Here is a 24,251-nt window from a genome sequence, read left to right as displayed (position 1 = left end):
CCTCTGCAATAACTGCAACCAACAGTCTATGGTCTGCACCAAGGTCTTCACTTGGAATGACCTTAACATCATTGACATTTTTCCATACATTTTGATCTATCAGAATATAATCTGTTACTGTACCTATTTTATCATCCCAGCTATATCTTGCGATTTTATGGGAGTCCCTTTTCTTGAACCAAGTGTTACTCACTATCAGGTTGTTTCTCATGCATAGATCTAGCATATATTCTCCCTCTTCATTTCTGTTTCCCATTCCATGAGGGCCCAATATGGATTCATATCCTGTTCGTTGTGAATTATATCCCCATTACAATTAGATTGTCATACTCAGTGTCAGTGTCTCTTCTCACCTTTTCATTGCTGAGATAAATTTTCTTTTGTACAAGCCCTGTGCTGAATTGTTTTTAATAATTAACTTCAATACATAAAAGTCGGAAATAAGATGGGGAAAACCAGAGGGTTCTTGCCTGCTTGTCATATATTTTTATACTAAATATGGAAGGTCCTAAACTGATTTTTCTACACAAAATTAGCTACATGTTGTGCAGGAAATTCAAGGTTGTCCAACATAAAAGGCCAACAATTGAACAAAAATTGAACTGATAATTAAAAATAACAGTAAAAAGCTCAGTGGCTACAGGTGGTCCTAGCTGTCCACTTCCAAGCACCGATATATAACTAAACTGAAGACAATAACTTCAGGGGTGTCTAAAATGAGTAAAAATTTATCTAAATTTTACGGTAAAATATTAGTCAAGATAAAACCCTGAGAATGCATTAAAAATTCCTATACATCTTGGTTTGATATCAAAATAAAAAATGGTCCAGACTAGTTAATCAAGGGTTGTACAAAACCGGTAATTCCAAAACTGTGGGTAACCTACAGTTTTTTCAAATTGCATGTCTTCTTTGAAAGTGTTCATTCGCACGAAACAAGTTCATCTCCTTCAGTACCTCACTAGGGTTTGGTAGTTTCCGAAGCAGGGGTGTACACAGAGTCCAACGTCGCATTTTTCACACACATATATCTACTTTCTTTCCTCTTTTTCTCATCAAGCGTGGTGTTTGAACACATATGGCAGTACCTGGCAGGAAATCTCTTCTTTGGGGTGGGTGATACAAGGGAAGGAAAATGTCCCTCTGTCAGTCTAAGCGGTTTGTCCCTGGCTGGTTGGACAACTTCTATACTTTCATTATAATCGCTGTCATCACTATTATCATTATTCTCGAAATCACTAAATTCGGAATATTCATTTTCCGATTCTAATGTGGATAGCACTCTTACAACCTCGGATTCGGTAGGATCGCGCGCTTTACTGGCGGTCGACATACTGTTGCTTACTCATCCCTGACGCGGGCCTCACTGCTGGCTTGCACGCCGGACATACCGCACAGCAGTTCGTTAAGCAGAGTGTCGTATTTATCTCAATAACTCGTGAATGAATCAACAGATTGTCATTTCGTAAGCTCCTATCTACTGCAGAGAGATGCGTGTATCCGTCCACAGAGTTTGAATGACTTCTTATGTCAACATTGGGAGTATTGCGTTGATAAAGTCAGAACAATGTCACGCTTGCAATATTACGGGCACAGCAGAGCAGCAGTCACTCTCCGCGCTTGCAGTTGGTGTTTTCTTCTTTTGAGCATCCTACCTGTGGAGCATAGACTTGGATCACATTGTACTTTTTCCCTCCTAAGTTCGCAGATAACTTAATTATCCTTTCACTAACAAACTCAACTTCACTACAAGCTTCTATGTCTTTATGCATTAAAAATCCTACTCCGTTCTTAGACTCTACTTCATTTCCAGACCAGTAGAGACTATAGTCCAATCTGATGTTCATTTTCCCAGTTTTCTTCCACTTTATTTCACTCAGACCCATGATCAGAAGTTTCCTCCTTTCCATGAGGTCGACCAGCTCTTCAGTTTTGTTTGTCAATGTCAGGATATTTAATGTTCCCACTCTGATATTTTGTCTTCGTTTGGTTTGGGTAGCTGGTGTAACATCGGGCTGTAAACCATCATTCGCACCAAACTGATGATGTCGTCATGAATTCCTACATCTGAGGCTCGTATTATTCTTGAAAGCAACTTCTTCAGTAATCTCTCTGTTGACCTGCTGAGCCTAACACAGACAGAGATTTTCTTTCAGGGTTTTCTTCCTTAGCCTTTGGTGTCCAGTCACCTCAACCTACAAGGCAGCAGGTTGTACTCATATTAATCCCTGAATACAGGGCTTCCTCTTCCGCCATCTCCACTGTACCAAAGTCCACCTTCTCCGCTGTAGAAGTTGTTGAGGTCTTCACTCGTAACCCTGAGCTGGGACCCTTACCAGATGTTACACACCGGGACAGTGTGCTCTGGGACCCACATAGGCAGGGGCGCCACTCTCTAGGTAGGGTTGCCTCTGAAAAGAATGACCATTACTGAATCATAAAATTTAATGGAATGTTCTGCTTTATCCATGTCACTTGATTTGTAGAGTGGAGCACAGAAAAACAAATAAATGCTATGTATATGTCCACAAAACTGGAGACATCACTGGAGCCCTAGTCAGCTGAGAGGAGAGAAAATATAATAGAGCTCAAAAACATTTCCGCATTTATGAAGACAATAAACACAGAATTTTGACAAATGATTTTGCACTTGTTCGTATTATTCATCGATTGATAGAATTGGATTGTGTTTTATTTTGAAGAATGAAATGTGACTTTCTGTTATTAATTAAATGTGTTTTTTTTTTCTGGTATGTTGTAGTATTTATTAATTTTACATTAGTTTTCACAAATGGGAAAATTTACATTATATAGAAACTGAGAACACATTAACTTCCACTTAAAAAACAAGAAATAAAAAGAAACAAGGTACTCACCTCATCCAGTTTTAATGTAACCTGGCAGGAGCTGGATGAGGGAAATGGGTGAATAATGTAAGACTATACTGGTTTGGCTTCCATCACAAGGTGATGTGCCTGTGTCTTTTAAAAATAAATTTGTATGAAATTAGATGAAAAGCCATGTGACTTGATGGCAGCCTGGCAGGAAGCTTCGACTTCACCTGCTAACGATGTGAATGTTAGAGAGTCAAACACAGAATACTTTGTTCTGTCCAGTCAAGTTGTGATACTTGCTGTGTAGTATATCAGAGGTCCTTGGCCTGAGTCCCAGGTTTACCTGTTAGATATTGTGTATAAATGATGATGGTGTGAGTGCTTGTCGATTAAATAATAATAATAATAATAATAATAATAATAATAATAATAATAATAAAGATTGTTACATGTTGTTCTTGTCTGATTATATCTGACGTCTCTCCTTGTTGTTTGTTGGTGGTGAGATCAAGCTTGGTAGGAGGAAGCTTTTACCTCTTGTTTGCAGTGATGGAACATGTGGCAGAATAAAAATTTCTGCACTAGTAAATTTTATGGTGAGTAACACAAAAAGATAGTGTGCCATTTTCCTTAGTTACTGATGCTGGTAATGTGGAGCTTTACCCTTTGGTTGTTTCATTTTATTATCGACTTTAGTTTGATCATTATTGTTGATAATACAGGTCAGATGTCGACAAACATCATTTTGGTTTATGTCCCTTGTTACCTTTGTCGCTAGTCAGTTCTTGGGCACACATTGTCGTATTGAAATTTGCTCTGGACGAGATTATTGTTTAAACAGGCATTACACAAAGCGTAGTGCATCATATATACCCTACCGCTAGGCCAATTCCAAATATCCCTTGGGACAGTTGTGTAGCTGTTACTTCTCACGGTGGCTCTGTCGAATAGGTCAGAGACAGTCTTCTATTCAAATCCATTTAGCTTATTCTTATTTTTTTCTTGATTGATTCTTATTTGCCAGTCAGTATTGATAATTTTCTGCTTCTATTATCTTGGAAAAAGATTCCAAAAGTTTGAAACCTAACCTAACAAGATTTTTAAATACATAGGTACACGTGAGTTTTCTCTCCTTGAATGTATCCCCAGGATTCTGTGTTACTGGGAGGTCCGAACCCTGATGGTTTGCGGGAAAGAAAAGGTTGACAAAGCAATTTGAAACAGTGAGGGCTTTCTTTTTTGATCCCAGAATTACTTTCTTCAGAGTGTATTGGCCGTTTTAAGCAAGATGCTCCAGTTGTACTTGTGTTGAGAAGTAAAGTTCATGGTCTTTTAACAGACTTTATAAAGCCATCTTGTGTTTGCATGCTGACGTGGAATTTAATTTAAGAAACAAAAGCACCAAAGAGGACTTGGTGGTTGGGCTTATAAGCAAGAGTTCTGTGTTGCAGCTTGTTATCACGTTATGACAACATTTCTTCTTGGTCATAAATTTTTGAAGCTTCTGAGACGGTGTGTTTCATTTTCATCTGTAGAATATTTGATCCATAGATTCCCCAAAATTATAGCACAACATGATAAACTTGAATCAAAATGAAAATTTGAGGCACCAATGTTGTTGTTTCCTGTTATTCTATGATGATGGAAAGATTGTCAAGTTTGCACGACTGATGTGGGCTCTGTAATCAAATTTTATAATTGAATGTGATGCCCTGGGTGGAGGTTTCTGAACAACACATCATCAGTGTTACACTGGCCGATATGCCTTTGATTATTAACAACTCGATGAGAACACCACATTTGTTGGTGTACGTATATATAATAAATTATGGAGTTTTAGGTCATGCCAAATGATTAGGTATAGGTATACAGTGACATGATTGAAGACGATTACATATCTGTTCCATAGCTGAGTGAGAAGTATCAGTGGTTCGAATAATTTCAACAAAGGTGACTGCTATATACTGAGTAGATCATGGCTACCGTCCATAGTTAACTCGTCAACATCTTTCTCCATGATTCTAGAGGTCCTGGAATGTACTATATTTCTAACAGGGCCTCTCTATCTTGAGTCAGGTTACAATGGAATGACAGTTGCCATTATGCTTTGTTACTGCTCTGAAGACGATGCTAGTCGCAGGATCGAAACGCGTCAGCTGGTATTTAATATTACACGACTTAATATCCCCAAATAATTATCATAATGTGATAAATGATTTTATTTGTACATGGAGTTTCAGTTTTCATACGTGATACAGTTGTCACATTAGACCTGTAAAACATTATAGGTCGTAGGAAAGCTGTATATAGGCTGATGTACTTTCACTATGCCTACCAGCATATCGGTTGTTGGCTTCATGCCTTGCTCACATCATGGTTATGTCGTTCATGGATATTTTCTTTAGCATTCAAACAGCTTGGACTGATGTGTTCAGTTCAGTGTTAAAAAGGGTAGCTCATTCTCCTGGTATGTGTGCTCACAGAGAAGATCCATGAGCAGCTGTGATGGGAACACAGGAGACGTACAACTCAAAGATGGGAGCAAATAATTAGGACCAGACCGGCTTTCTACTCGCACGTCAAGATGAGAGTGTTGAAGCTGGGAACTGTTAGTGTTTTCCTATCTCTCTGTGCAAATTCAGGACAAAATTTTAGGAATAAAATCTTGATTTATAGGAAAGATAGGTCAGTCTATCTTAGCTGAATTTAGGAACTCGGTAAGGAGCCAAACCTGCATATATACATCTGGTATAGACTTTCTCCTGCAAGTTTGATCTACCAGCTGTGACAGTGTTTGCTTTCAGCCAGCATTCTACTGCATGATTCTCTTCTCTCTGCTTCAGTTATAAAACTGGCAGATTGTAGCTTTTTTTTTTTTTTTAGCAAGATGTGATAGATTGTGTCAGGAATGTATTAGCTCTGTGTTTATATATTGCACAGGGTCCAGGAAAGTTACTTTAAAAGACTGTAAGAATGGTAACTATGAGTGGATGTTTGGTAAAAGTTGATGTGATCCCTTCCCCACCTGAAATTATATTTTATGCTTTTCACTTTAAGAATATGTTTTTGGATGGGTACAGGATTTGGAAAAGATAAAAATTACTAACAGGATTGTTTCTGCTGTATGTATTTTGCAAAGCTGTTTGTTCAGCAAGTTTTCCCGCAAAAGAGCAACAAAAGTAAATGCAACTAATTCTTTGGCGAGCGAGTACTAAATAACTACAACAATTTATACTGTCAGTGATTTTTAACACAATAGAGAAAGATCCAATCGGATGTCCCGTCTACCATGTCATTTCTCAAGTGGTGATCATTTTTTAAATACTGGACAGGCGCATTTTACACCATGAGTTTTCATTCTGCTTTTGCATTGGCACCAGCTGGCTATGGAAACACACTCTGCAAGACCCTCACAATCGTGGCAGTCAAGGTTGACAACTCGTTCCTCACCCGGTGCTGGATAACAAAATCAGAGGATATTGTTTTACGTTATCGTTATGATAATCAGCTATTTAGCTGCCCATTCGTGCCTTGTGGAGACTTTCACTCAGTAACCAGTTGAAAGTTCTGATCGTAATTTATGTGAAATATTAGTTTAAAGTTTTTCTGGAAAAGGTCTATTGAGTTGATGTTGAAAATAAACTAATTTCAAGCCAATGTTGGCATGTACTCATGGAAAAGACAAGTCAAAATATGGAAATCGTAGACGGTTGGAAAGAGCATGTCAACAGCAATCCAGAGACAGTTAAATGGTATTGGGAACAAAAGAAACGCTCCGTCAAGCAGTCGGCAACGGTATAGGTGTGGCGACAGCCATGCAAGTACATAATGAAAAATGTGGGCAGATTATCAGTGTAATTCATTTGGTGACCCACTAACATTGCTCAGGTGGGAAAGGGATTCCGTGGAGGATCTGCACGGCTTGCATTGTATGTAGTCATTTGCATCTGGTTTCACTTTCATTACTTTGATTGGAAATGGCATTCCAGTGCAAGGAGCTTGGGTGCCACATTTGTTCTGTTCTTTGATTATAATTTTCATTGTTTTCAGTTGTAATAACTTTCATGTTTCAGGATTATTTGGATGAAATAATTTTCTCTAACAGTATTTCTAAACATGATAGTCCTTTGGGTTTACAACTGTATAAGCTCTATATTTCACGCTGTGTGACTCGTAATTAACACAATATTCTTCTGCCTAAGTGCTTGTGTGACCATCTCTTATTATTATTATTATTATTATTATTATTATTATTATTATTATTATTATTATTATTATTATTATTATTATTTACAGAAGCATAAAATGTGCAATAATATACAAGATAAAATTGTTGTCAGCTGCACTCTGACGGTGCTCTTACTCAAACAGTTCACCTGCAGTAGAGGTGGTTCGATGCCAAAGTGAGCGATCCTTTGCAACTGTGTCCCATGTTTGTAAAATATATATAATGTATCTAAACATTTATAACAAATATTTGTTGGAGTGAGGGTGCGTGCATAGTCCCGGGATCAAAACGATAAATTTCACTATGTACATATGTCCTACGGTACTTTGTTACAGGCATCACAGCAGGTGGCCTAAGTGTTCGCAACGAGGAGCCTCTGCAAGGCCTGGTGAAGATACTTTGGTCCTGTCCTGTTGAACAACTTCACGGGCATTATTGATATTCTCTTGTTTTCCCATAATGGATTAAGGTCAGAAGATCTGGCAGGCCAATGCACTGGACCTTGACATGCAAACTGAAGTGCATTGAAGTCCCATCATAGGGGCAGAATGTCGGGCTAGAATTTGATCATGGATAATGCCGCACTACACATTGTACTGTTCAGGATTAGTGATAACCGTACCATGGCAATTTTCAATTGCCCACGTTTGTGCATTATGACGTGGCCTAGTCTGTGACTCTGTACTGATGCACTGTCTTGTTTTATCACCCCACAATGTTCAACTTTGACATGAAGAGCCTGTAGTCCGAAATTAAAGGTCAGTTCTCACTTTAATTATAATCTTACTTTTTCATCATATAGCGGCGCCTCTCATGCCCTGTTCTGATCCTGTTGAGTTTTGACCATTTGTGGCACTTCTTTGTTGGGTTCTTGATCAGAAAGGCATTAGTGGGTAGATATTTTCATCATTGCCTCCATTCTGCTGTTATTTTGAAGTGCATGTAGATGGGATTTTGTTGTTTGGTTTCGTTGAGAGTGAGACACGAAGAGGTAGTGCAGTGCTAAGTGGGATGTCTCCATCTGTCCTTGGCACAGCACCAATGTGGAACCTGGCAGGCTATGGCACCACGATAACCGTGCAGTTCGATGACTCAGTGAGCCTAATACAGTTATTTCCAGTACAGGAACTAGAGGTGTGTTGCAGATGAACTGTATAGATGATATCAGTGATCATGAAGCGGTTTTTGTCATAGTTAAAAATTAATGTGATAGACAGGAAGGTTATGAAAGTACCATATAGTTGGTAGGAGAGGTGAAGGAATTCTTAAAATGCTGAATAACATTCTTCACGTGTTACACACTGGAGCCGTCTGCTCATCCATCAGGGTATCGAACCATTATCTACAGATTTCTCTTCCATGATCAGTTGTACAGGCTGTATTTCTAACCGAAATAGGATGCTTTCCTGCATTGGTGACACTTCAGCAAGTCACAGAAGCACCTACTCTGGTTTTGATTTCTTTATCTACAGTAGTTGCCAGTATTCCTGAAAACTCCAATTCAGTAAAGAAAGGTAAAGGAGTAGACGTTGTTGGAATGTTGTAGCTGTTGAGCGGAGGACACATCAAACTGAAGAGTTGATAGTCACAGAACTAGGTCCTCTGATTTTAAGTGGGATAAAAGACTTCATCATGATCAGCCTGTCGATCATTGAGTTTGGTGAAACTTAGCAATTATTTTATTTTTACGTTGTGATGGCACCTGGGTCTTTGTGGGTACCTGTAATTGCAGGCAGATGAAAATAACATTTCTTGAAAAGAAGTCAGGTTTGTGTGTTTTGACAGAGAAGTTATCTCAAACCACTCCTGATGTGTGTCCATAGCTCTCGACTGTCCCTGGTGAGCAGTCGCAGCCAAGGAGACTTCAACAAGGAGGAGGGGCCAACCAAGGAAGGATCCTCACCATCTGCCTCAGAGCCTACGTCCAAGAGAGCGTCGTTTATCGAGGTAAAAACTGGAAACAATCCTTCAAATGTTCTCAGTTTTATTAAACAAATGATAATTCAAATTGCAGTAACTTATCAACTAAAACCTATGAAATCAAATAATTTGTCCCCTTGTATTTCAAGTTTTTGTGTGTAATGCAGCTCAAGTTCTATTAACGGACTCTCCCACTCGTTACTTCCATGAAATTAACGTTTTCTTGTAATATAGAACATAGCAGTTTCCCAATTTCACTGATTTTAGAACCTGAAACTATAACTAGTATTATTGAGAAGTGTTCTTTACATTATTTGATCTTTAAAACAGTTATATTTTTAAGATCTACGCACAGCATGCCTAAGAAGACTGTGGAGACAAAAGTTAGCACAACCTACGTCTGTGATCACGAAACAGAGGCAAGTCGCTCGTGGACAGAGTATGCAGTTTACACTTCATCCTTGCATATCTTTCATAGAGTGTGAGAATATTCATTTTCAATCTCAGAGCAAGAAGCTCTGAATCTCATATTACCTGATGAAAGTGATGTTACCTGTGGTGGTGTTGTGCTGTGTCCTGGGTTGGTGAGTGGTCGATGTGGTTCCAGTAGTCTTTGTCTTGAGTGGATCTGAAAGGCAGGAGTTTCTATGTTGAAAGTCAGACTGCGCAGTGTTTGTGTTTGTAAGACGAGTTTCCATACATTGATTTCTGTAGGATCTCGTTTATATTGAAGTTTAAAAAATTAAAAAATTAATAAAAATCAGAGAATCTATAGGAATTCAAGAACATCCGAATAACTTCTATAGAGAAATGGACTTACAGCAATCCAGTGTCTAAGTTACAAACAGCTGTGCAGGTTGACCCCCAAGTAAAACTGAGGCTTTTAGCATATCAAAAGGATTCAAGTCTGCTTGTTTTTAAAATGAAGATGATTTCTTAATATATAAAAGGTTCCACTAAATGTTGTATGAAGCTTGTGAGAGCAATGTGCAAGTGGTAAGTGGCAGACTGAAATGGTTTCGAACTCATCTGCTTTGGCTGTCCAGATGGTCGCTTATGAGGTCGTGGACATCTGACATTCTCTCATTCGTTTGGTGATAGACCGCATTTACTCTTGCTCTCACATCACTGCTAATGCAGAATGGAGCCGCGATACAAAAGTGTTAACCCTATTTAAATTCTGCCCTTTGATCTGAAGTGTCAGCAGTTTCCACATACTCATTTTCCTTGACATTAAGGTGGAGTCCAAAATGATTTAGGGGGCCGATGACCTTCGATGTTAGACCCCTTAAAACAACAAGCATCATCATCATCATCATCAAAATGATTTAGGCAGTCATTCCACACTTGGAGCTCTTTAGATGCAGCAGCAAATATGATGTGTTTGGCATAAAGCAAGGTCCAGGGTGTTTTCTGCTGCAGGCTCTATGTTCATGACTAAAACAAACAGAAGGGGCGAAAGTGCTGATTCTTGGTGTAGTCCAGTTGTAACGGGGAAACTGCAGGAGAGACCAACTGAGCATTGTACGCAACTACTTGGTGTTCTGACCCAGTCAGTGAGTAGTTCCGGTACACCCTTGGCCTCTGAGGCTGGACGCATTTAAGAAACATGACATTTACGAAGGTATCAATCTCTGTGAGCTGACAGGCAGCAGTCTATACTGGTTAATGGTGAGTTGTATGATGACACACATGCGCCGATCCAGGATTCTAGTAGAAATCTTCGCTGTATGCGAGAGAAGGCACAGTCAGCTGTGTCCTCTCTGTTCTTGAAGACTCAGTGGGGACATGGTCAGTGTCTGTTATGACTTCCAGTTCCCACAGATCTGCTGGCAGATGGTCGAAACCAAATGCCTTCATGTTCTTCATGCTGTTGACTGCTGTGAACACTTCAGCAGTAGTGATGGCTGGAGTGCCTTCTGCACAGTTGCTAAGTACTAGGGATTTTCTGTACTTTCTAAGATTTTCTCTCCTATGCTGCAGCAATATGAAAGTGGTAATGATTATTGCAAATTCTATGAAATCAAAATATTCTTTATATTCGTTATAAATTCTCCATTTCTCCCGTGAACACGAAAAAAAGTTTCGACGCAAGTGTAATCCACTGATATAACTTGAAAACAATATTCTTTAACCCATGGGTAAATAATACAATTATCGAGCTCGAATTATTATTATTATTATTATTATTATTATTATTATTATTATTATTATTATTATTATTATTATTATTATTATTATTATTATTATGGCTGGCAGCCAGGTATTACTTGGACGGACGCCTTCGTTTCTTGGATGTTCTAGTCAGAAAGAAACTGGACGGCTCCTTCGGACATACCGTCTATCGTAAGCCTACTCACATAAATTGCTGTCTTCATGCAGATTCTCACCACCATCCAGCACAAAAACAAGGCACTCTCACGACACTCTCCAATAGGGCGAGACGAATTTCTACAGCACTGCTTCCATTTTATACCAAAATTACACTTCAAAGCACTTAGGTTTTTTTAATAGTCCTTAGAAAGTCCTTAGAAGAGTTATCCAGGTCATATTTGTTAACTACAAAATCATATAGTGCATCAGTAGAAGCCTTAATATACACTACCTCCTCGAAGAGTTCGCGTCTTTTGACAGAACACCGATGGGCCTGCAGAGTTTATATTTATAAAAAAGGTGCAAATGTGCACAAAATTTTAAAGATGGAAAATGAAGAAGACGCTATAGGCTACATGTTGTAGTCATGAATAGGTCTGCATTTTTACAAGAATTTTTTGTAAGTCTACGGGAATTTAATGAATTTGAAAGTGATCATTACTTTTTCATGGTTACAATTGACTCTGTGTTACGCAATGAATATAATTCAGATAGTTATTATAGAGATTAGTGCTTACCCATTGTGACAACCTAATACCAAGATTAAACTAATGCATTTCTTCTTCACTGTGTTATCACAAAGAGAGTTCCTTCTCAACTAACGCATCAAGAGGCGCGCTATCGGAAGCAGCTGATGCATCACAACTTCAGTGATTATTTTATCGTGATTTATAACAATGCGAATCAAAACAAACTCAGGCTTACAGACAGTGGTAGATGAAATGCAAACTACTTTTGTCCAGCTAGATATGATTTCTGGCCCACTGTGCATCACTGAGAAGTGACAGGAAAAGTGTCTCCAGTGGTATAGTCACATCCTAACCCCATGGCTCAGGTCGAAGGTCGGCACGAAGAATCACTTCAATAGGCTGAGTGGACCTTGAACGAGCCCTCAGTTCGCTGACCTGGCTGGGAATAGAATCCGGAGCCACACGTTGCCAGTTTCACTCACTCCTCTGAAATTAATGGGCAACATCCAGTGAACAACTTAAGGAGTCGTGGCATGACACAGTAAATGCTGACATGAAGATGACACAGTCCCCAGGATCGTGCAAAATGATGAACCAAGATGAAAACTCGAGGAAGAAGGAGTGTGTTGTCTTCGCAAAACAGTCTTGAGATCATATCTTCATGACGTGCTTGGAGAGTTGAGTGCAACATCACTAAATTACAAGCTGTGCGGAAGACTAGAAAGGACATACAGGGAAGACTGAGAGTTGCACTGGAGAGAGGAGGGTGCCGAGAAAAAGACCAATTGCTTGTCCTGAATCAAAATGGAGAGAGACAGGAAGAGAGAGAGAACACAAATCCTACCTGCTCTGCTGGAAGGATCCACAGATGATGATGATGATAACTTTGGATTCTGCTGTTAATTTACAGAAGTGTTAATATTTATTGGTTTCAGAAATGACAAAATCTCATTGTTTGGGAGGTTTTAAAATAGCAGTTGGACTCAATATGATACAAATAAGGTGCTTCTAGTCTGGGTAGTCGTGTGTGACCATTGCTGTTTGGTGATAATTTGAATCTCCTTGTTTCTACAAGAAGTAGTCTTCACAGCGGAGTAGCGAGGTATAGGAGCGCAGCGAGCGAATGTAAGTGTCTCAAACAATTGGCATGAATACAAACCAAATACTCAGGACAAATAAACTAGTAAATAAACTCATCAGTATTTACAGAAGCGACGTTGACAAAATAAAAAACTGTACACCACCCTATAAAAAAGACTCCAAGACTGATCTCCAATATAATCAAGAAACACTAATACTGTAATAAGAATTTTCTACACGCACACATTGAATCATAATGAGAAATATTTAAACTCTCGCGTTAACAAACTCAGAGAGAACACGTTAATGCTAGGAAACACAACAAATTTTCAGCTATGGGTGAGCATGAGACTGAATCCAATCACTCATTTTCTTGCTAGAACGGGATCTGGACATCATATACTTAGCTAACAAGGGCGTTTTGCTAAACATACTGGAGAATATTTACATACATATAGATCAAAGAAACCATCCCATCTTTAATCTGAATGAATTTTCAAAAAAAAAAAAAAAAATCCTTTTCGGTGTTCTAATAAATAACAACTCAACATCGGAAGCCATTAAAACAATCACAGTACGAGACCTGTCATCTGCCACTCCCTTTACCTTCCCCACTTTACCACCACCGCTGAGCTCCACGGCCTGCTGGCGTTAGTTCCAACACAAATGGAATGTGTTTTGGACAGCACAAAGAGAAAGGGGAGTAAGTAATTTTAGATTTCTCTTCACCCAATATATGTTCTTTTGTCTTTCTGATAGTTCAGTCTTTTACATTCTCTCTCTCTAGACGTCTCCATTTAACAAGATGAGTTCACCACTCGATTTCGCGTACCAACATATCCATATCCACACTCCATGATAAGCTGTCCACACGAGTTCAGTGCCAAATTCAGAGAATACGAGCAGTGCAGAGAACAAGACATCAGTGTAATATATCAACAAGAATAGCTTGTGAATTTTAATGAAGATCACTTTTATGACAGACCCTTGATGGAGTGTTTTAAAGAATATTTCACTCATTCATTACAGTTTTTAAAATGGTTTACTAATCATATAAGGCTGATGGCAACTGCAAATGGTAAAAAATGTACCTAACAGCAGATTCTTTTGACAGACTGAACTATAACAGCAACTGACATTATTGCTTTGAAAATATATTCAAGGTAAGGTTGTCATAATTACATTTTAGTAGCAGAAAGGGCAGGTGCTCAAGTATTAGTTGAATGTTTAGAATCATCAACCTGTAGTGAAGCAGTCAGTGATCCACTCACCAACCCTCAACAGCACCAGATATGAACATTATCATGAAAGGTTTGTCTTTAAAATTATTTTTACTCCAGTATGTTGTCTTTTGGGCAATTATTAATTTCCAGTATTTTCTAAAATAAATTTGCTAGCAGCTTATAAGTAGTTGATAACTGAGATATTGGCTTTTTACAAGAACAGAATGTTCTACTTAGGTGCCACTGGGTCTTGTTTCAGTCTTCAGAGAAGACCATCAGTTGTGTTACTATACCCGGCCCTTACATATTACTTAATATCGCTTTTTATGAACTCGATGTTGCCTGTGTCTCATGTTGCAGAAGTCAGAGGAGTCCGACTCAAAAAGAACTCGAAGCTTGACAAAGGAGAACCAAGTAAAAGAAACTTTAAGCTTATTTTCAATTTACGCATTTTCTACTCACTGTGCCCTTCCCTTCATTCCTGATGTGCTGTGTGCTAGCGTTAATATGGCTGCTTTGAGTTCCCCGTAGCTGACAAGTCCTTAGACCAGTGTAGTCATTGTATTCAAAGACGTCCAGTGGGCATGGTCTCGCTCTGTGGTTTGCTGCTTCGAGTCCCCCAGATGGAAAAATTTTCACCATCACAATGTTAGCCGGGAAGGTACAAGGGCTGTTTATTTATTTATTTTTTTTAAGGAAAAAAATAACCCAACATTTTATTTTCAAACCACATTTATTTTCTGGTTTTATATACATTTCTTTATTTTTCTCCAGAGTTGCCTTGTTTATTTAGGCACTTGTCATTCCTTAAAACTAAGTTTTGAAATCCCTCTTCAAAGAAGTCTGCCACCTGCTCTGACAGCCAAGAGTTCACGGCCGTTTTCAATTCCTCGTCGTCGTGGAAGTGTTTCCCACCAAGATGACATTTCAGCTGCCAAAAAAAAAGTGAAAATCGCTCGGAGCAAGGTTACGGCTATACGGTGAGTAATCCAAAAGTTCCCATCTGAAAGAGTTCATCAGTTCCCGAGTCTGGACACCAATGTGGGAGTAAAATTCCCTTTGTCCGCATTCCATGTGTTTTATTCTGAACCGCATGTCAGAGTTTGGTGAAGATTGGGCAGTAGGATTTTGTGTTGATGGTCGTTCCTCGTTGCAGGAAAACACCACACCTGTCCCAGAACACAGTTTAAATGACCTTGTCCTGTGACGCTTACCTTGATAGGAGGAGTTGAGTGTTCCCATTTCATTGAGTGTTGCTTGGATTCAGGGGTGAAATGGGATACGCATGTTTCATCTCTTGTGACGATTGGACTCAACATTACAAGTAACAAGTAACTAATCTCATTTTGTTCCGTATTGAAGATACAATAAGTAAACTCTTTCAAGATTAAAATTATTGTGTCCACCTTTTCAATACAAATATATATTTTTAGTGGTTAAATTCTACATGAATTAAACAGACCAGTTAAGGACATATTTCGCTCTAGTTATGGACATCTTCAGCCTATATTAATCTTAAGGTCAAGAATTAAAACTATAAACATTGGAACTTGTAGTAAACTAACTTAATACTAAATAGCATAAGACAATTGTATTTAGTATTAAGTTAGTTTACTACAAGTTCCAATGTTTATAGTTTTAATTCTTGACCTTAAGATTAATATAGGCTGAAGATGTCCATAACTAGGGCGAAACATGTCCCTAACTGGTGTGTTTAATTCATGTAGAATTTAACCACTAAAAATATATATTTGTATTGAAAAGGTGGACACAATAATTTTAATCTTGAAAGAGTTTACTTATTGGACTCAACATGTCATGCCCTTCTTCGGCATAAAGATTCAAAAAGGTGAGGGAACTGTGGTCTTCTGTGAGGAGTTTGGGTACCCACCGAGAGCACAATTTCCTGAAGTTTAGGTTTTCAGACACAATTTTATACAGTACAGACCTTCTTTAGGAAAATGCATCAAGAGAGTGCTTATTGTGAATTTTCTGTCCTCATGAATTTTTGTGTCAGTTGCAGTCACCTAATCTTCTGTGATCACAAATGATCGACCTGAGCGTTCTTTGTCGTGAACATTTTCATGGCCTCTTTTGAACTCTCTTACCCATTTTCGGACTTTACCTTCCCTCATTCCATTATCACCATACACCTCACAAAGCTGACGATGAATGTCTGCAGCCGACATGTTATACACATTTGCAACAGAGGCCTGCTATTTCGCAAAGGATGCTGGGAGGTAGCGCGCACGCTTGTTGCAGCGTGCTTGCTAACTACAGGATTAATTATAAAAAACTGCCATTACTTAAGAAATATACTTATTAGAAGAGGTGATGGGCAGCATACACTTCCTAATTACTACATTCTCTGTGGAAAACCGGGATTCAGTTGCAAACCTATATGCAGTGAGGGTGTATGATGATGTTGATGCAAAATTGTCTGCGCTATGATGATATGCTTCAACACCTGCCATGTCTACACATCGTGCAGTCAAACTGCACACAGGCTTGAGCCTTTATTTGGTTATTGCTTGCCCCCTTATGTCTGGTGTGAACTACCCATACATTTGCTCTGCAAAGTCATCTATGTCCTTTCATCTGTGGATAAGTTTTTGCTGATGTAGGCTAGTATTAATCATCAGTGTTTACTACATTTCCTCCAGCCTTGTAACTCATTTGGTACCTTGGCACTAATTCCTTCCTGCTTGATAAAGACTTAGGACCATCAGTGCTTTTGTGATAAACTTTCATTAGTTAAGATCTCAGTTTAAAGTTTAGTTAATATTCCATTTGAAAATGTGCTGAATGAAAATTGTTAAATGGTGGGCAGACTTCTGTGATAGAGCTGCTTTACAAATGCTCCCTTTTCTTCTGTGTTTATTTGTCTGTTTCGCTATGAACACTATGTGGAGAGGAGGATCGTGGAGACTGCCAGGTGGTGGAATGGAGGTATCAGCAAAAGAAAGGGGACAACAGAGCAATGCCAGACTCGGCTAGGGGACTCATACCTTTTACGTCAGGCAAGGGATGTATTCCACCGCCTCCACACACGTATTGCTGGAGTCAAGTTAGGATAATCGTTCTTGTTAGGGTGACATTTGTATGCAGCCTTCATCATCGACATTTGTGGGAATGTGTCCATTACACCCATTGGCTATGGAATTGTAAAACACATACACATTGTCGGGGGAGCCATACTGTTGCTATGTTTATCTAGAGAAATGAATTTCATATTATGGGTCCGTATTGAACTTTGATTAAACAAAATTAAAATAATCAGCGAGTTAAATCGACCTTTTCAATACAAATTAAATAGTGTTTCCTTGCTTTCTTGTGTACCTCACTCGTGCTAGCTTTAACTCCCTTCAGGGGCTAGCACACTATCAACCTTCTTACCTCGTGGAATTCCACTAGGTCTGTATGGTTAGTGCTCATCTTCTGAGGGTGTTTTTAATAAACACTGTTTAATGTGTATTGAAAAGGTGGATTTAACTCGCTTATTATTTTAATTTGGTTTTATTGAAATATTTATGTTGAGATACAGTATGGTAGTGATTATGTTCAGAGAGAATTGGCTCTCCAGAGACAACAAGAAAAAGATTACTTAGTGCCCTTAAGCCTTTAACTCATCCTTAAACAATAATTGAATGGAAAATAATTTGAAATACAAGTAAAGATGAAAAGAAATCTAGTCTGAAGAACAGTTCTGTGAACAGTTGTGCAAGTGCATTATGTGCTTGCAGTTGATGTGCGTTAACTAGTTGCTCAATTGGGTTGAGATCAGGCAAATTTGGTAGCCAGACTAATATTGAAATCTTGTTCATGCTGTCAAATTACTGTCTGGTAACTTGTGTAGTGTCTTAATGATAGTTGGTAATCCCATTGCTCAAAACTGTTCTTACCACAGACAGATATACTGTATATTAAGTTTGTTTTTTCTGGGAAGGAACTTCCATTGAGCTCTGTCATGTTGTGTTGGAAGGGATCTGCCCTCTGTGGACCAGAGAATTCATCATTAAATCAGGAATCCCACTGGTGTCTGGCTGGATATTTTGTTGTGCTTGCCATGAATTGTAGGTACTCAACACTGGGTAATAAGCTCAAAGTGTATTTCACTGTTTCTACCTTGAATGACCAAGTTCGTAGGAAAAAAATTATGAAATACTACCAAGTAAATTGGTTGTGTGTTGTAAGGTTGCATTCAAGAGATTCGTCAGAAGCCGTGAAGATAGGTTGTACCTTAATGAAGGCTACGGCCTTTTCTTCCCAAACCTTCTCTTATCGTCGCAAAGGGTGGCTTTTCAGCCTGCATAAAAATATAATTTTCATTGATTTGGAGGAACCGTGGTAATCTTCACAGATGTGCTCTTGTTTACCACAGCCATATTTGAAACTAGCACCATCCCCCACTTCGTAGACTAACCTGCAAATTAGAGTTGGGGACTGATTGCATGTCAACTAAGTCAAGAAATTAGTACACCTTGCCTTGTACTAGCTCATAGAAGAGCACTGTGCTGTCGTCCACCCTTTTGTGTGTGTCCAATGCTACTCTGCTAGGCAGTCTATCATCATTAGGGCTCGGATGTTTAAAAAAAGTAATAGTTTTCCTTTGTCTCTATTTTCTTGCTTGATTGGATTTTGGTGCAAATCAAGTGATTATTGTCACAATTAAGTGATTTTTAATTGTCATATAATTGTATATTTTGGCTACTTTTTGCCATAAGGTCATATTTGAGCTATTTTTGTAGAAACGTCATAATTCCGCGGTTTGACGACGCTGTAGCTGTGGAAAATCATCTTCAACTTACCGAATGTTAACTAGTATTCACAAAACTGCTTCTCGTTATTACATCTGCAGTTAATACAAGTGGAATACTCTGCCTCTTCTATCATGATTATGCAGGAATTGTTTTCGAACAGTTTATCAGAAAGTCTTGCACATGTAAAGTCAAAGTTTGGAATCATATCAAGTGCAATTACTCATTCAGAAGCTGCTAGCTTAGAAACTCGTGCAGGTATTGAAATTGTGAGAAGTGTTGAACTTTCAGTACAACAATCGCATGGACTTTTAAAATGTTGTGTGATCTGATAATCTTAGTGAACTTAGTACTTTATAGGTACCCATGTATTCACAAAAGTTTGATGAGTGAATGAAGGCCAGTAAACTGTGAATAACTGCTCAACATGTATATTCAGAAAATTTATAGTTAACAAATGTGTATCAAAGGAATTGCCGTTTCGATTTATAACTAATTTTAATATTGCCATATTTAGATTAATAATTTTTGGGTTATATTTTGTAATTTTTATGTTATATTTCGTTATTTTTAGGTCATGCTTGCTTATTTGGGCTATTTTTAGGTCTTAAACATCTGAACCCTAATCATCATCATTTACCCAATGCAGCTGGTTCAGTTCCTCGCCATTTTACTCTTTCTTTACTACTCCTCGTTCTCAATCAATCAATCAATCAATCATTTGCTACTGATCTGCATTTAGAGCAATTGGCCAGGTGGCAGATTCCCTATCTGTTGTTTTCCTAGCCTTTTCTTAAAAGATTTCAAAGAAATTGGAAATTTATTGAACATCTTCCTTTGTAAGTTATTCCAATCCCTAACTCCCCTTCATATTATGATCTTTCCTACTTTTAAAGACACCACTTAAACTTATTCGTCTACCGATGTCATTCCACGCCATCTCTCCACTGACAGCTCGGAACATACCACTTACATGTTATAAACCTCATTTTAGGTCCGTATTGAAAATTTAACAGTTCAACAATGATAAAGGTGTTTTAATTTATTCCACCTATTCAATACTTATATTATCACGTATAGTTGTTACATAATTAAATTCTTAGTTACATGGGACATGTTTCGCCCTCAATTAAGGGCATCTTCAGCCTAAATACAATAATCAAAAATACAACTAAATTAAAAGTGGAAGTTAAATACAATCATCAAAAATACAACTAAAATAAAAAGTGGAAGTTAAAAGTTTAGTCTGTTCTTAAAATTCAGAACAATAAAATTGTGAAAAATGATAAAATAAAAAGATGCTAATGGAAAACTGTCTTATGATTAAACTATAATCTTGTCGGAGACTAAAACTTCTATTAAAATTCGAATTAAAACAGTTCATATAAAATATTGGAAAATCAAAGTGGTAGTAATAAAACGCCAACGACATGAGGGCGTGTAAACAAGCATAAACTTGATTGTCATGAATACAATCTTTTCAAGGCCGCTGATGAAATTCGTAGTAAGTAAGGCAGAAGCGTCTATTGAAAAATTGTAAGAGGCCGTTAGCACCGGTAGGTAATAAAATGGCTGAATCCTTGCCAGAAAATGTCAACAGATGCAGAAATAAGTTTTCTGTAAGAGAAGGAAAAGAAGAAATAAGAAATTGAACGTAAGGAGAGAATTCAGTCTTACATAATTTTGAAACAGATGAGGACTTACATGTAAGTGGAAGTTGTTATTTCTTAACTACTGTTGAGTTGGTTGCTGCCCGTCTGTTGGCTCTAAGTCTGGTGTTATAACTGTGCTGCAGAGGTGGTAGCGAACTCGGAGGGGAAGGAATAGGGGAGTGCGGAAGGGAGGAGAGGATGGGTGGAGTCAAATGTGACGAGGCTGACAAAGGGGCGGAGTCAACTGCATTGCTGGAAGTAGGCCTAATATCTGTAGGTATGGGAGGAGTATTAGGGTTTGAAGAATTAAATATATTAGGTATCCTAAATTTATTCGAACTAACTGACTTTAATAATTTCGGCATTAATTCATGTAACATACTTTTATTGTCCGTGGTTTCATTGAGATTCTTTTGCTTATTCTACGTCTGATCTAAATAGATGTATAAACTTTCTAATTCATTCAGCATTCTTCCTTTTTGTATGTTTCTAATTATCGTTAAGTCTTTCTCTATGGATTCAAATCTGTGGCCAGTCTCCCTCATATGCAAACTCATCGCTGAGTATTTCCTATGTTTTTCCGCGTTAACATGTTCCATGTATCTTGTCATAAAATTTCTCCCAGTCTGTCCAACATATGAAAAATTACACTGAGTACATTTAAGTCTGTATACTCCCGATCCTAAATAACGATTCTTATCATAATTAACTTTTTTATGATTAAAGAATATGGACTGGTTAGTATTAGTAGTTTTAAAAGCTATATTAAAATTATGTTTCTTGAATACGCTAGTAATCTGGTGTATAGCTGGATTATTAAAAGTGAATGTAGCATACTCAGTTTTTTTTTGTCTTTTCTGGTATCAGATTCGTAGATAATTTGTTCTTAATTTTATTGATTAATTTATTGATCATTTCTATTTTGAAACCATTTTGTTTAACGAGGTATCTAATATAATTTAATTCTTTCTTCAAATTCATGGGAGATAGAGGGATTCTACATGCTCTATAAATTAGACTGTGAAAAGATGCTTGTTTATGTGAACTCGGGTGTAAAGAGGAATTGTTTATAGTTGTAGATGATTGTGTCGGTTTTCTAAATATTTGGAAATCAAAAGTGTTAACCTTACGCGTAACTGTTATATCTAGAAAATTCAATGAGTTATCAACTTCGTCCTCTTTCGTGAATTTCAAATTAGGTTCGATTTCATTTAATTTATTTAAGATTTCTTGACTATTAGTGACATCTTTGTTTATGATTACAAATGTATCATCTACATATCTCAACCATAAATCTATTCCTTTAATTTTTGCTATTATTTCATTGTGTTCAATTGAATCCATAAATATGTCGGCAAGGATGCCCGATATTGGGTCACCCATTGCTAATCCATTCTGTTTATAAATATTATTGTTAAATGTGAAGTAGTTATTGTCTAATACGAACTTTAACAATCTAGTGAATTCTTCTACTTCCATTTTACTAAGATTACTGTGTTTACAAATATTATCATGAATGATATTAACAGTTTTATCTGTCGGAATATTCGGGAACATATTCACTACGTCATACGAACACATCATCTGGTTTGGAAGTACGCCAAATCCAAGCAAAATGTCACACAAGTCAATGGAATTTCTTAATGGTTGTTTATTATTAAAAGTGTAATGTCTTTTCAAAAAATTGTGAATGTATTTGGAGACTTTATACATGGGAGAATTACGACAATTGATAATCGGACAAATCGGAATACCTTTTTTATGTATTTTGGGCATAGCTCTAGTTTCCGGGAGCCTAGGATTCATATTGACAAGTTTTAATTGTTCTTGTTCAGTAAAGAGAGATGTGGATCTTTTAAGTAAGGCTTTTAAGTTGCGTTGAATTTTAGTTAGCGGATTTTTTGTTACTAATGTGTATTTATTATTATCAAAAAAATCTTCAGTTTTTTTGATATATGTATCTTTATCCATCAAAACGATCGCACCCCCCTTGTCAGCCTTGGTTACTATAATATTGTTATCTTCAATTTTCGATTTCATGTTTTTTATTGTTTTCTGTTGTTTGGGATCAAAATTGGAATAAATTTCTTTAGCCAGTCTGGGTAATTTCTTCTTTAACTCCAATCTTACTTCATCTTGTACATCGCGTGGGAGTTTTGATATGTTCGCCTCCGCTTCTGCAACTGTGTTAATGATATCTATTTCTCTATCTTTATTAGGCCAATTGTATTTTGGACCCCTTTTAAGTAGGTCATTCTCTCCTTCCGTAAATTTTACCTTGGTCAAGTTAACTACCGTGGGAGTGACATTGTCCGATGGGCCCTTAATTTGTTCTTGTTTCGTTTGTTTACTACGACGTATTTGTGTGTCTATTAAATGATTCAATTTCTTATTCAATGTATCCTGTTTCTTACTAAGTGCGTATGTTAATTTGTGTTCCATGTGTTGATAAAAAGACTGCCATTCTAATGGGGCTAAATCCTGTGTCACCGCTAAGTGAACGTTATATAATTGCAAATTCAATTTGGACTTCTTCCTGTAATATGCCTTGATTTCATTTTTAAGCCATAATTCATTTACCTCATGTCGTTGGCTTTTTATTACTACCACTTTGATTTTCCAATATTTTATATGAACTGTTTTAATTCGAATTTTAATAGAAGTTTTAGTCTCCAACAAGATTATAGTTTAATCATAAGACAGTTTTCCATTAGCATCTTTTTATTTTATCATTTTTCACAATTTTATTGTTCTGAATTTTAAGAACAGACTAAACTTTTAACTTCCACTTTTTATTTTAGTTGTATTTTTGATGATTGTATTTAACTTCCACTTTTAATTTAGTTGTATTTTTGATTATTGTATTTAGGCTGAAGATGCCCTTAATTGAGGGCGAAACATGTCCCATGTAACTAAGAATTTAATTATGTAACAACTATACGTGATAATATAAGTATTGAATAGGTGGAATAAATTAAAACACCTTTATCATTGTTGAACATACCACTTAGTCGAGCAGCTCGTCTCCTTTCTCCCAAGTCTTCCCAGCCCAAACTTCGCAACATTTTTGTAACGCTACTCTTTTGTCGGAAATCACCCAGAACAAATCGAGCTGCTTTTCTTTGGATTTTTTCCAGTTCTTGAATGAAGTAATCCTGGTGAGGGTCACATACACTGGAACCATACTCTAGTTGGGGGTCTTACCAGAGACTTATAAGCCCTCTCCTTTACATCCTTACTACAACCCCTAAACACTCTCATAACCATGTGCAGAGATCTGTACCCTTTATTTACAATCCCATTTATGTGATTACCCCAATGAAGATCTTTCCTTATATTAACACCCAGATACTTACAATGATCCCCCAAAGGAACTTTCACCCCATCAACGCAGTAATTAAAACTGAGAGGATTTTTCCTATTTGTGAAACTCACAACCTGACTTCTTCCAAGTCGCTGGTGTTTTACGACGTTTTTACCCAAGTCCAGCCATTCTTTTACCTTCTTGTCATTTTGTTTGTAATACCATTTTGGTATTCTTTTTTTATGATTTCTGGTCTGGTGGTATTTAAAGGTGCTGAAAGACATCAGGCTCGTGTAGTTAGATTTAAGGGCAAGTAAAAGAACTCCTGCAGGACAAAATCCCGGCACTGCAGTGTCTCCAAAAACCGTCAGTTATTGTTAGAGTGACGTAAAAACATTATTAATCATTCC

At 37.5% G+C, this 24,251-nt stretch overlaps 1 protein-coding gene across 3 annotated transcripts in view; it reads left to right on the top strand.

Annotated features, from left to right (window-relative positions):
* Positions 1–24,251, top strand: part of DCTN1-p150 (dynactin subunit 1) — a 684,595-nt gene that overhangs the window by 132,405 nt on the left and 527,939 nt on the right. For 2 of the 3 annotated variants that reach the window (XM_067155604.2, XM_067155600.2), the window contains exons 4-5: positions 8,886–9,009; positions 14,489–14,542. In XM_067155604.2, coding sequence (XP_067011705.2) covers positions 8,886–9,009; positions 14,489–14,542 — 178 coding nt within the window. The remainder of the gene's footprint in view (positions 1–8,885; positions 9,010–14,488; positions 14,543–24,251) is intronic. The other variant, XM_067155601.2, reaches the window with a different exon arrangement.

Source organism: Anabrus simplex, chromosome 11, assembly GCF_040414725.1.
Source record: "Anabrus simplex isolate iqAnaSimp1 chromosome 11, ASM4041472v1, whole genome shotgun sequence".
Taxonomy (NCBI): Eukaryota; Metazoa; Arthropoda; class Insecta; order Orthoptera; family Tettigoniidae; genus Anabrus; species Anabrus simplex.
The sequence above is the reverse complement of the archived record's forward strand: the minus strand, read 5'-3'. Positions and strand labels throughout refer to the sequence as shown.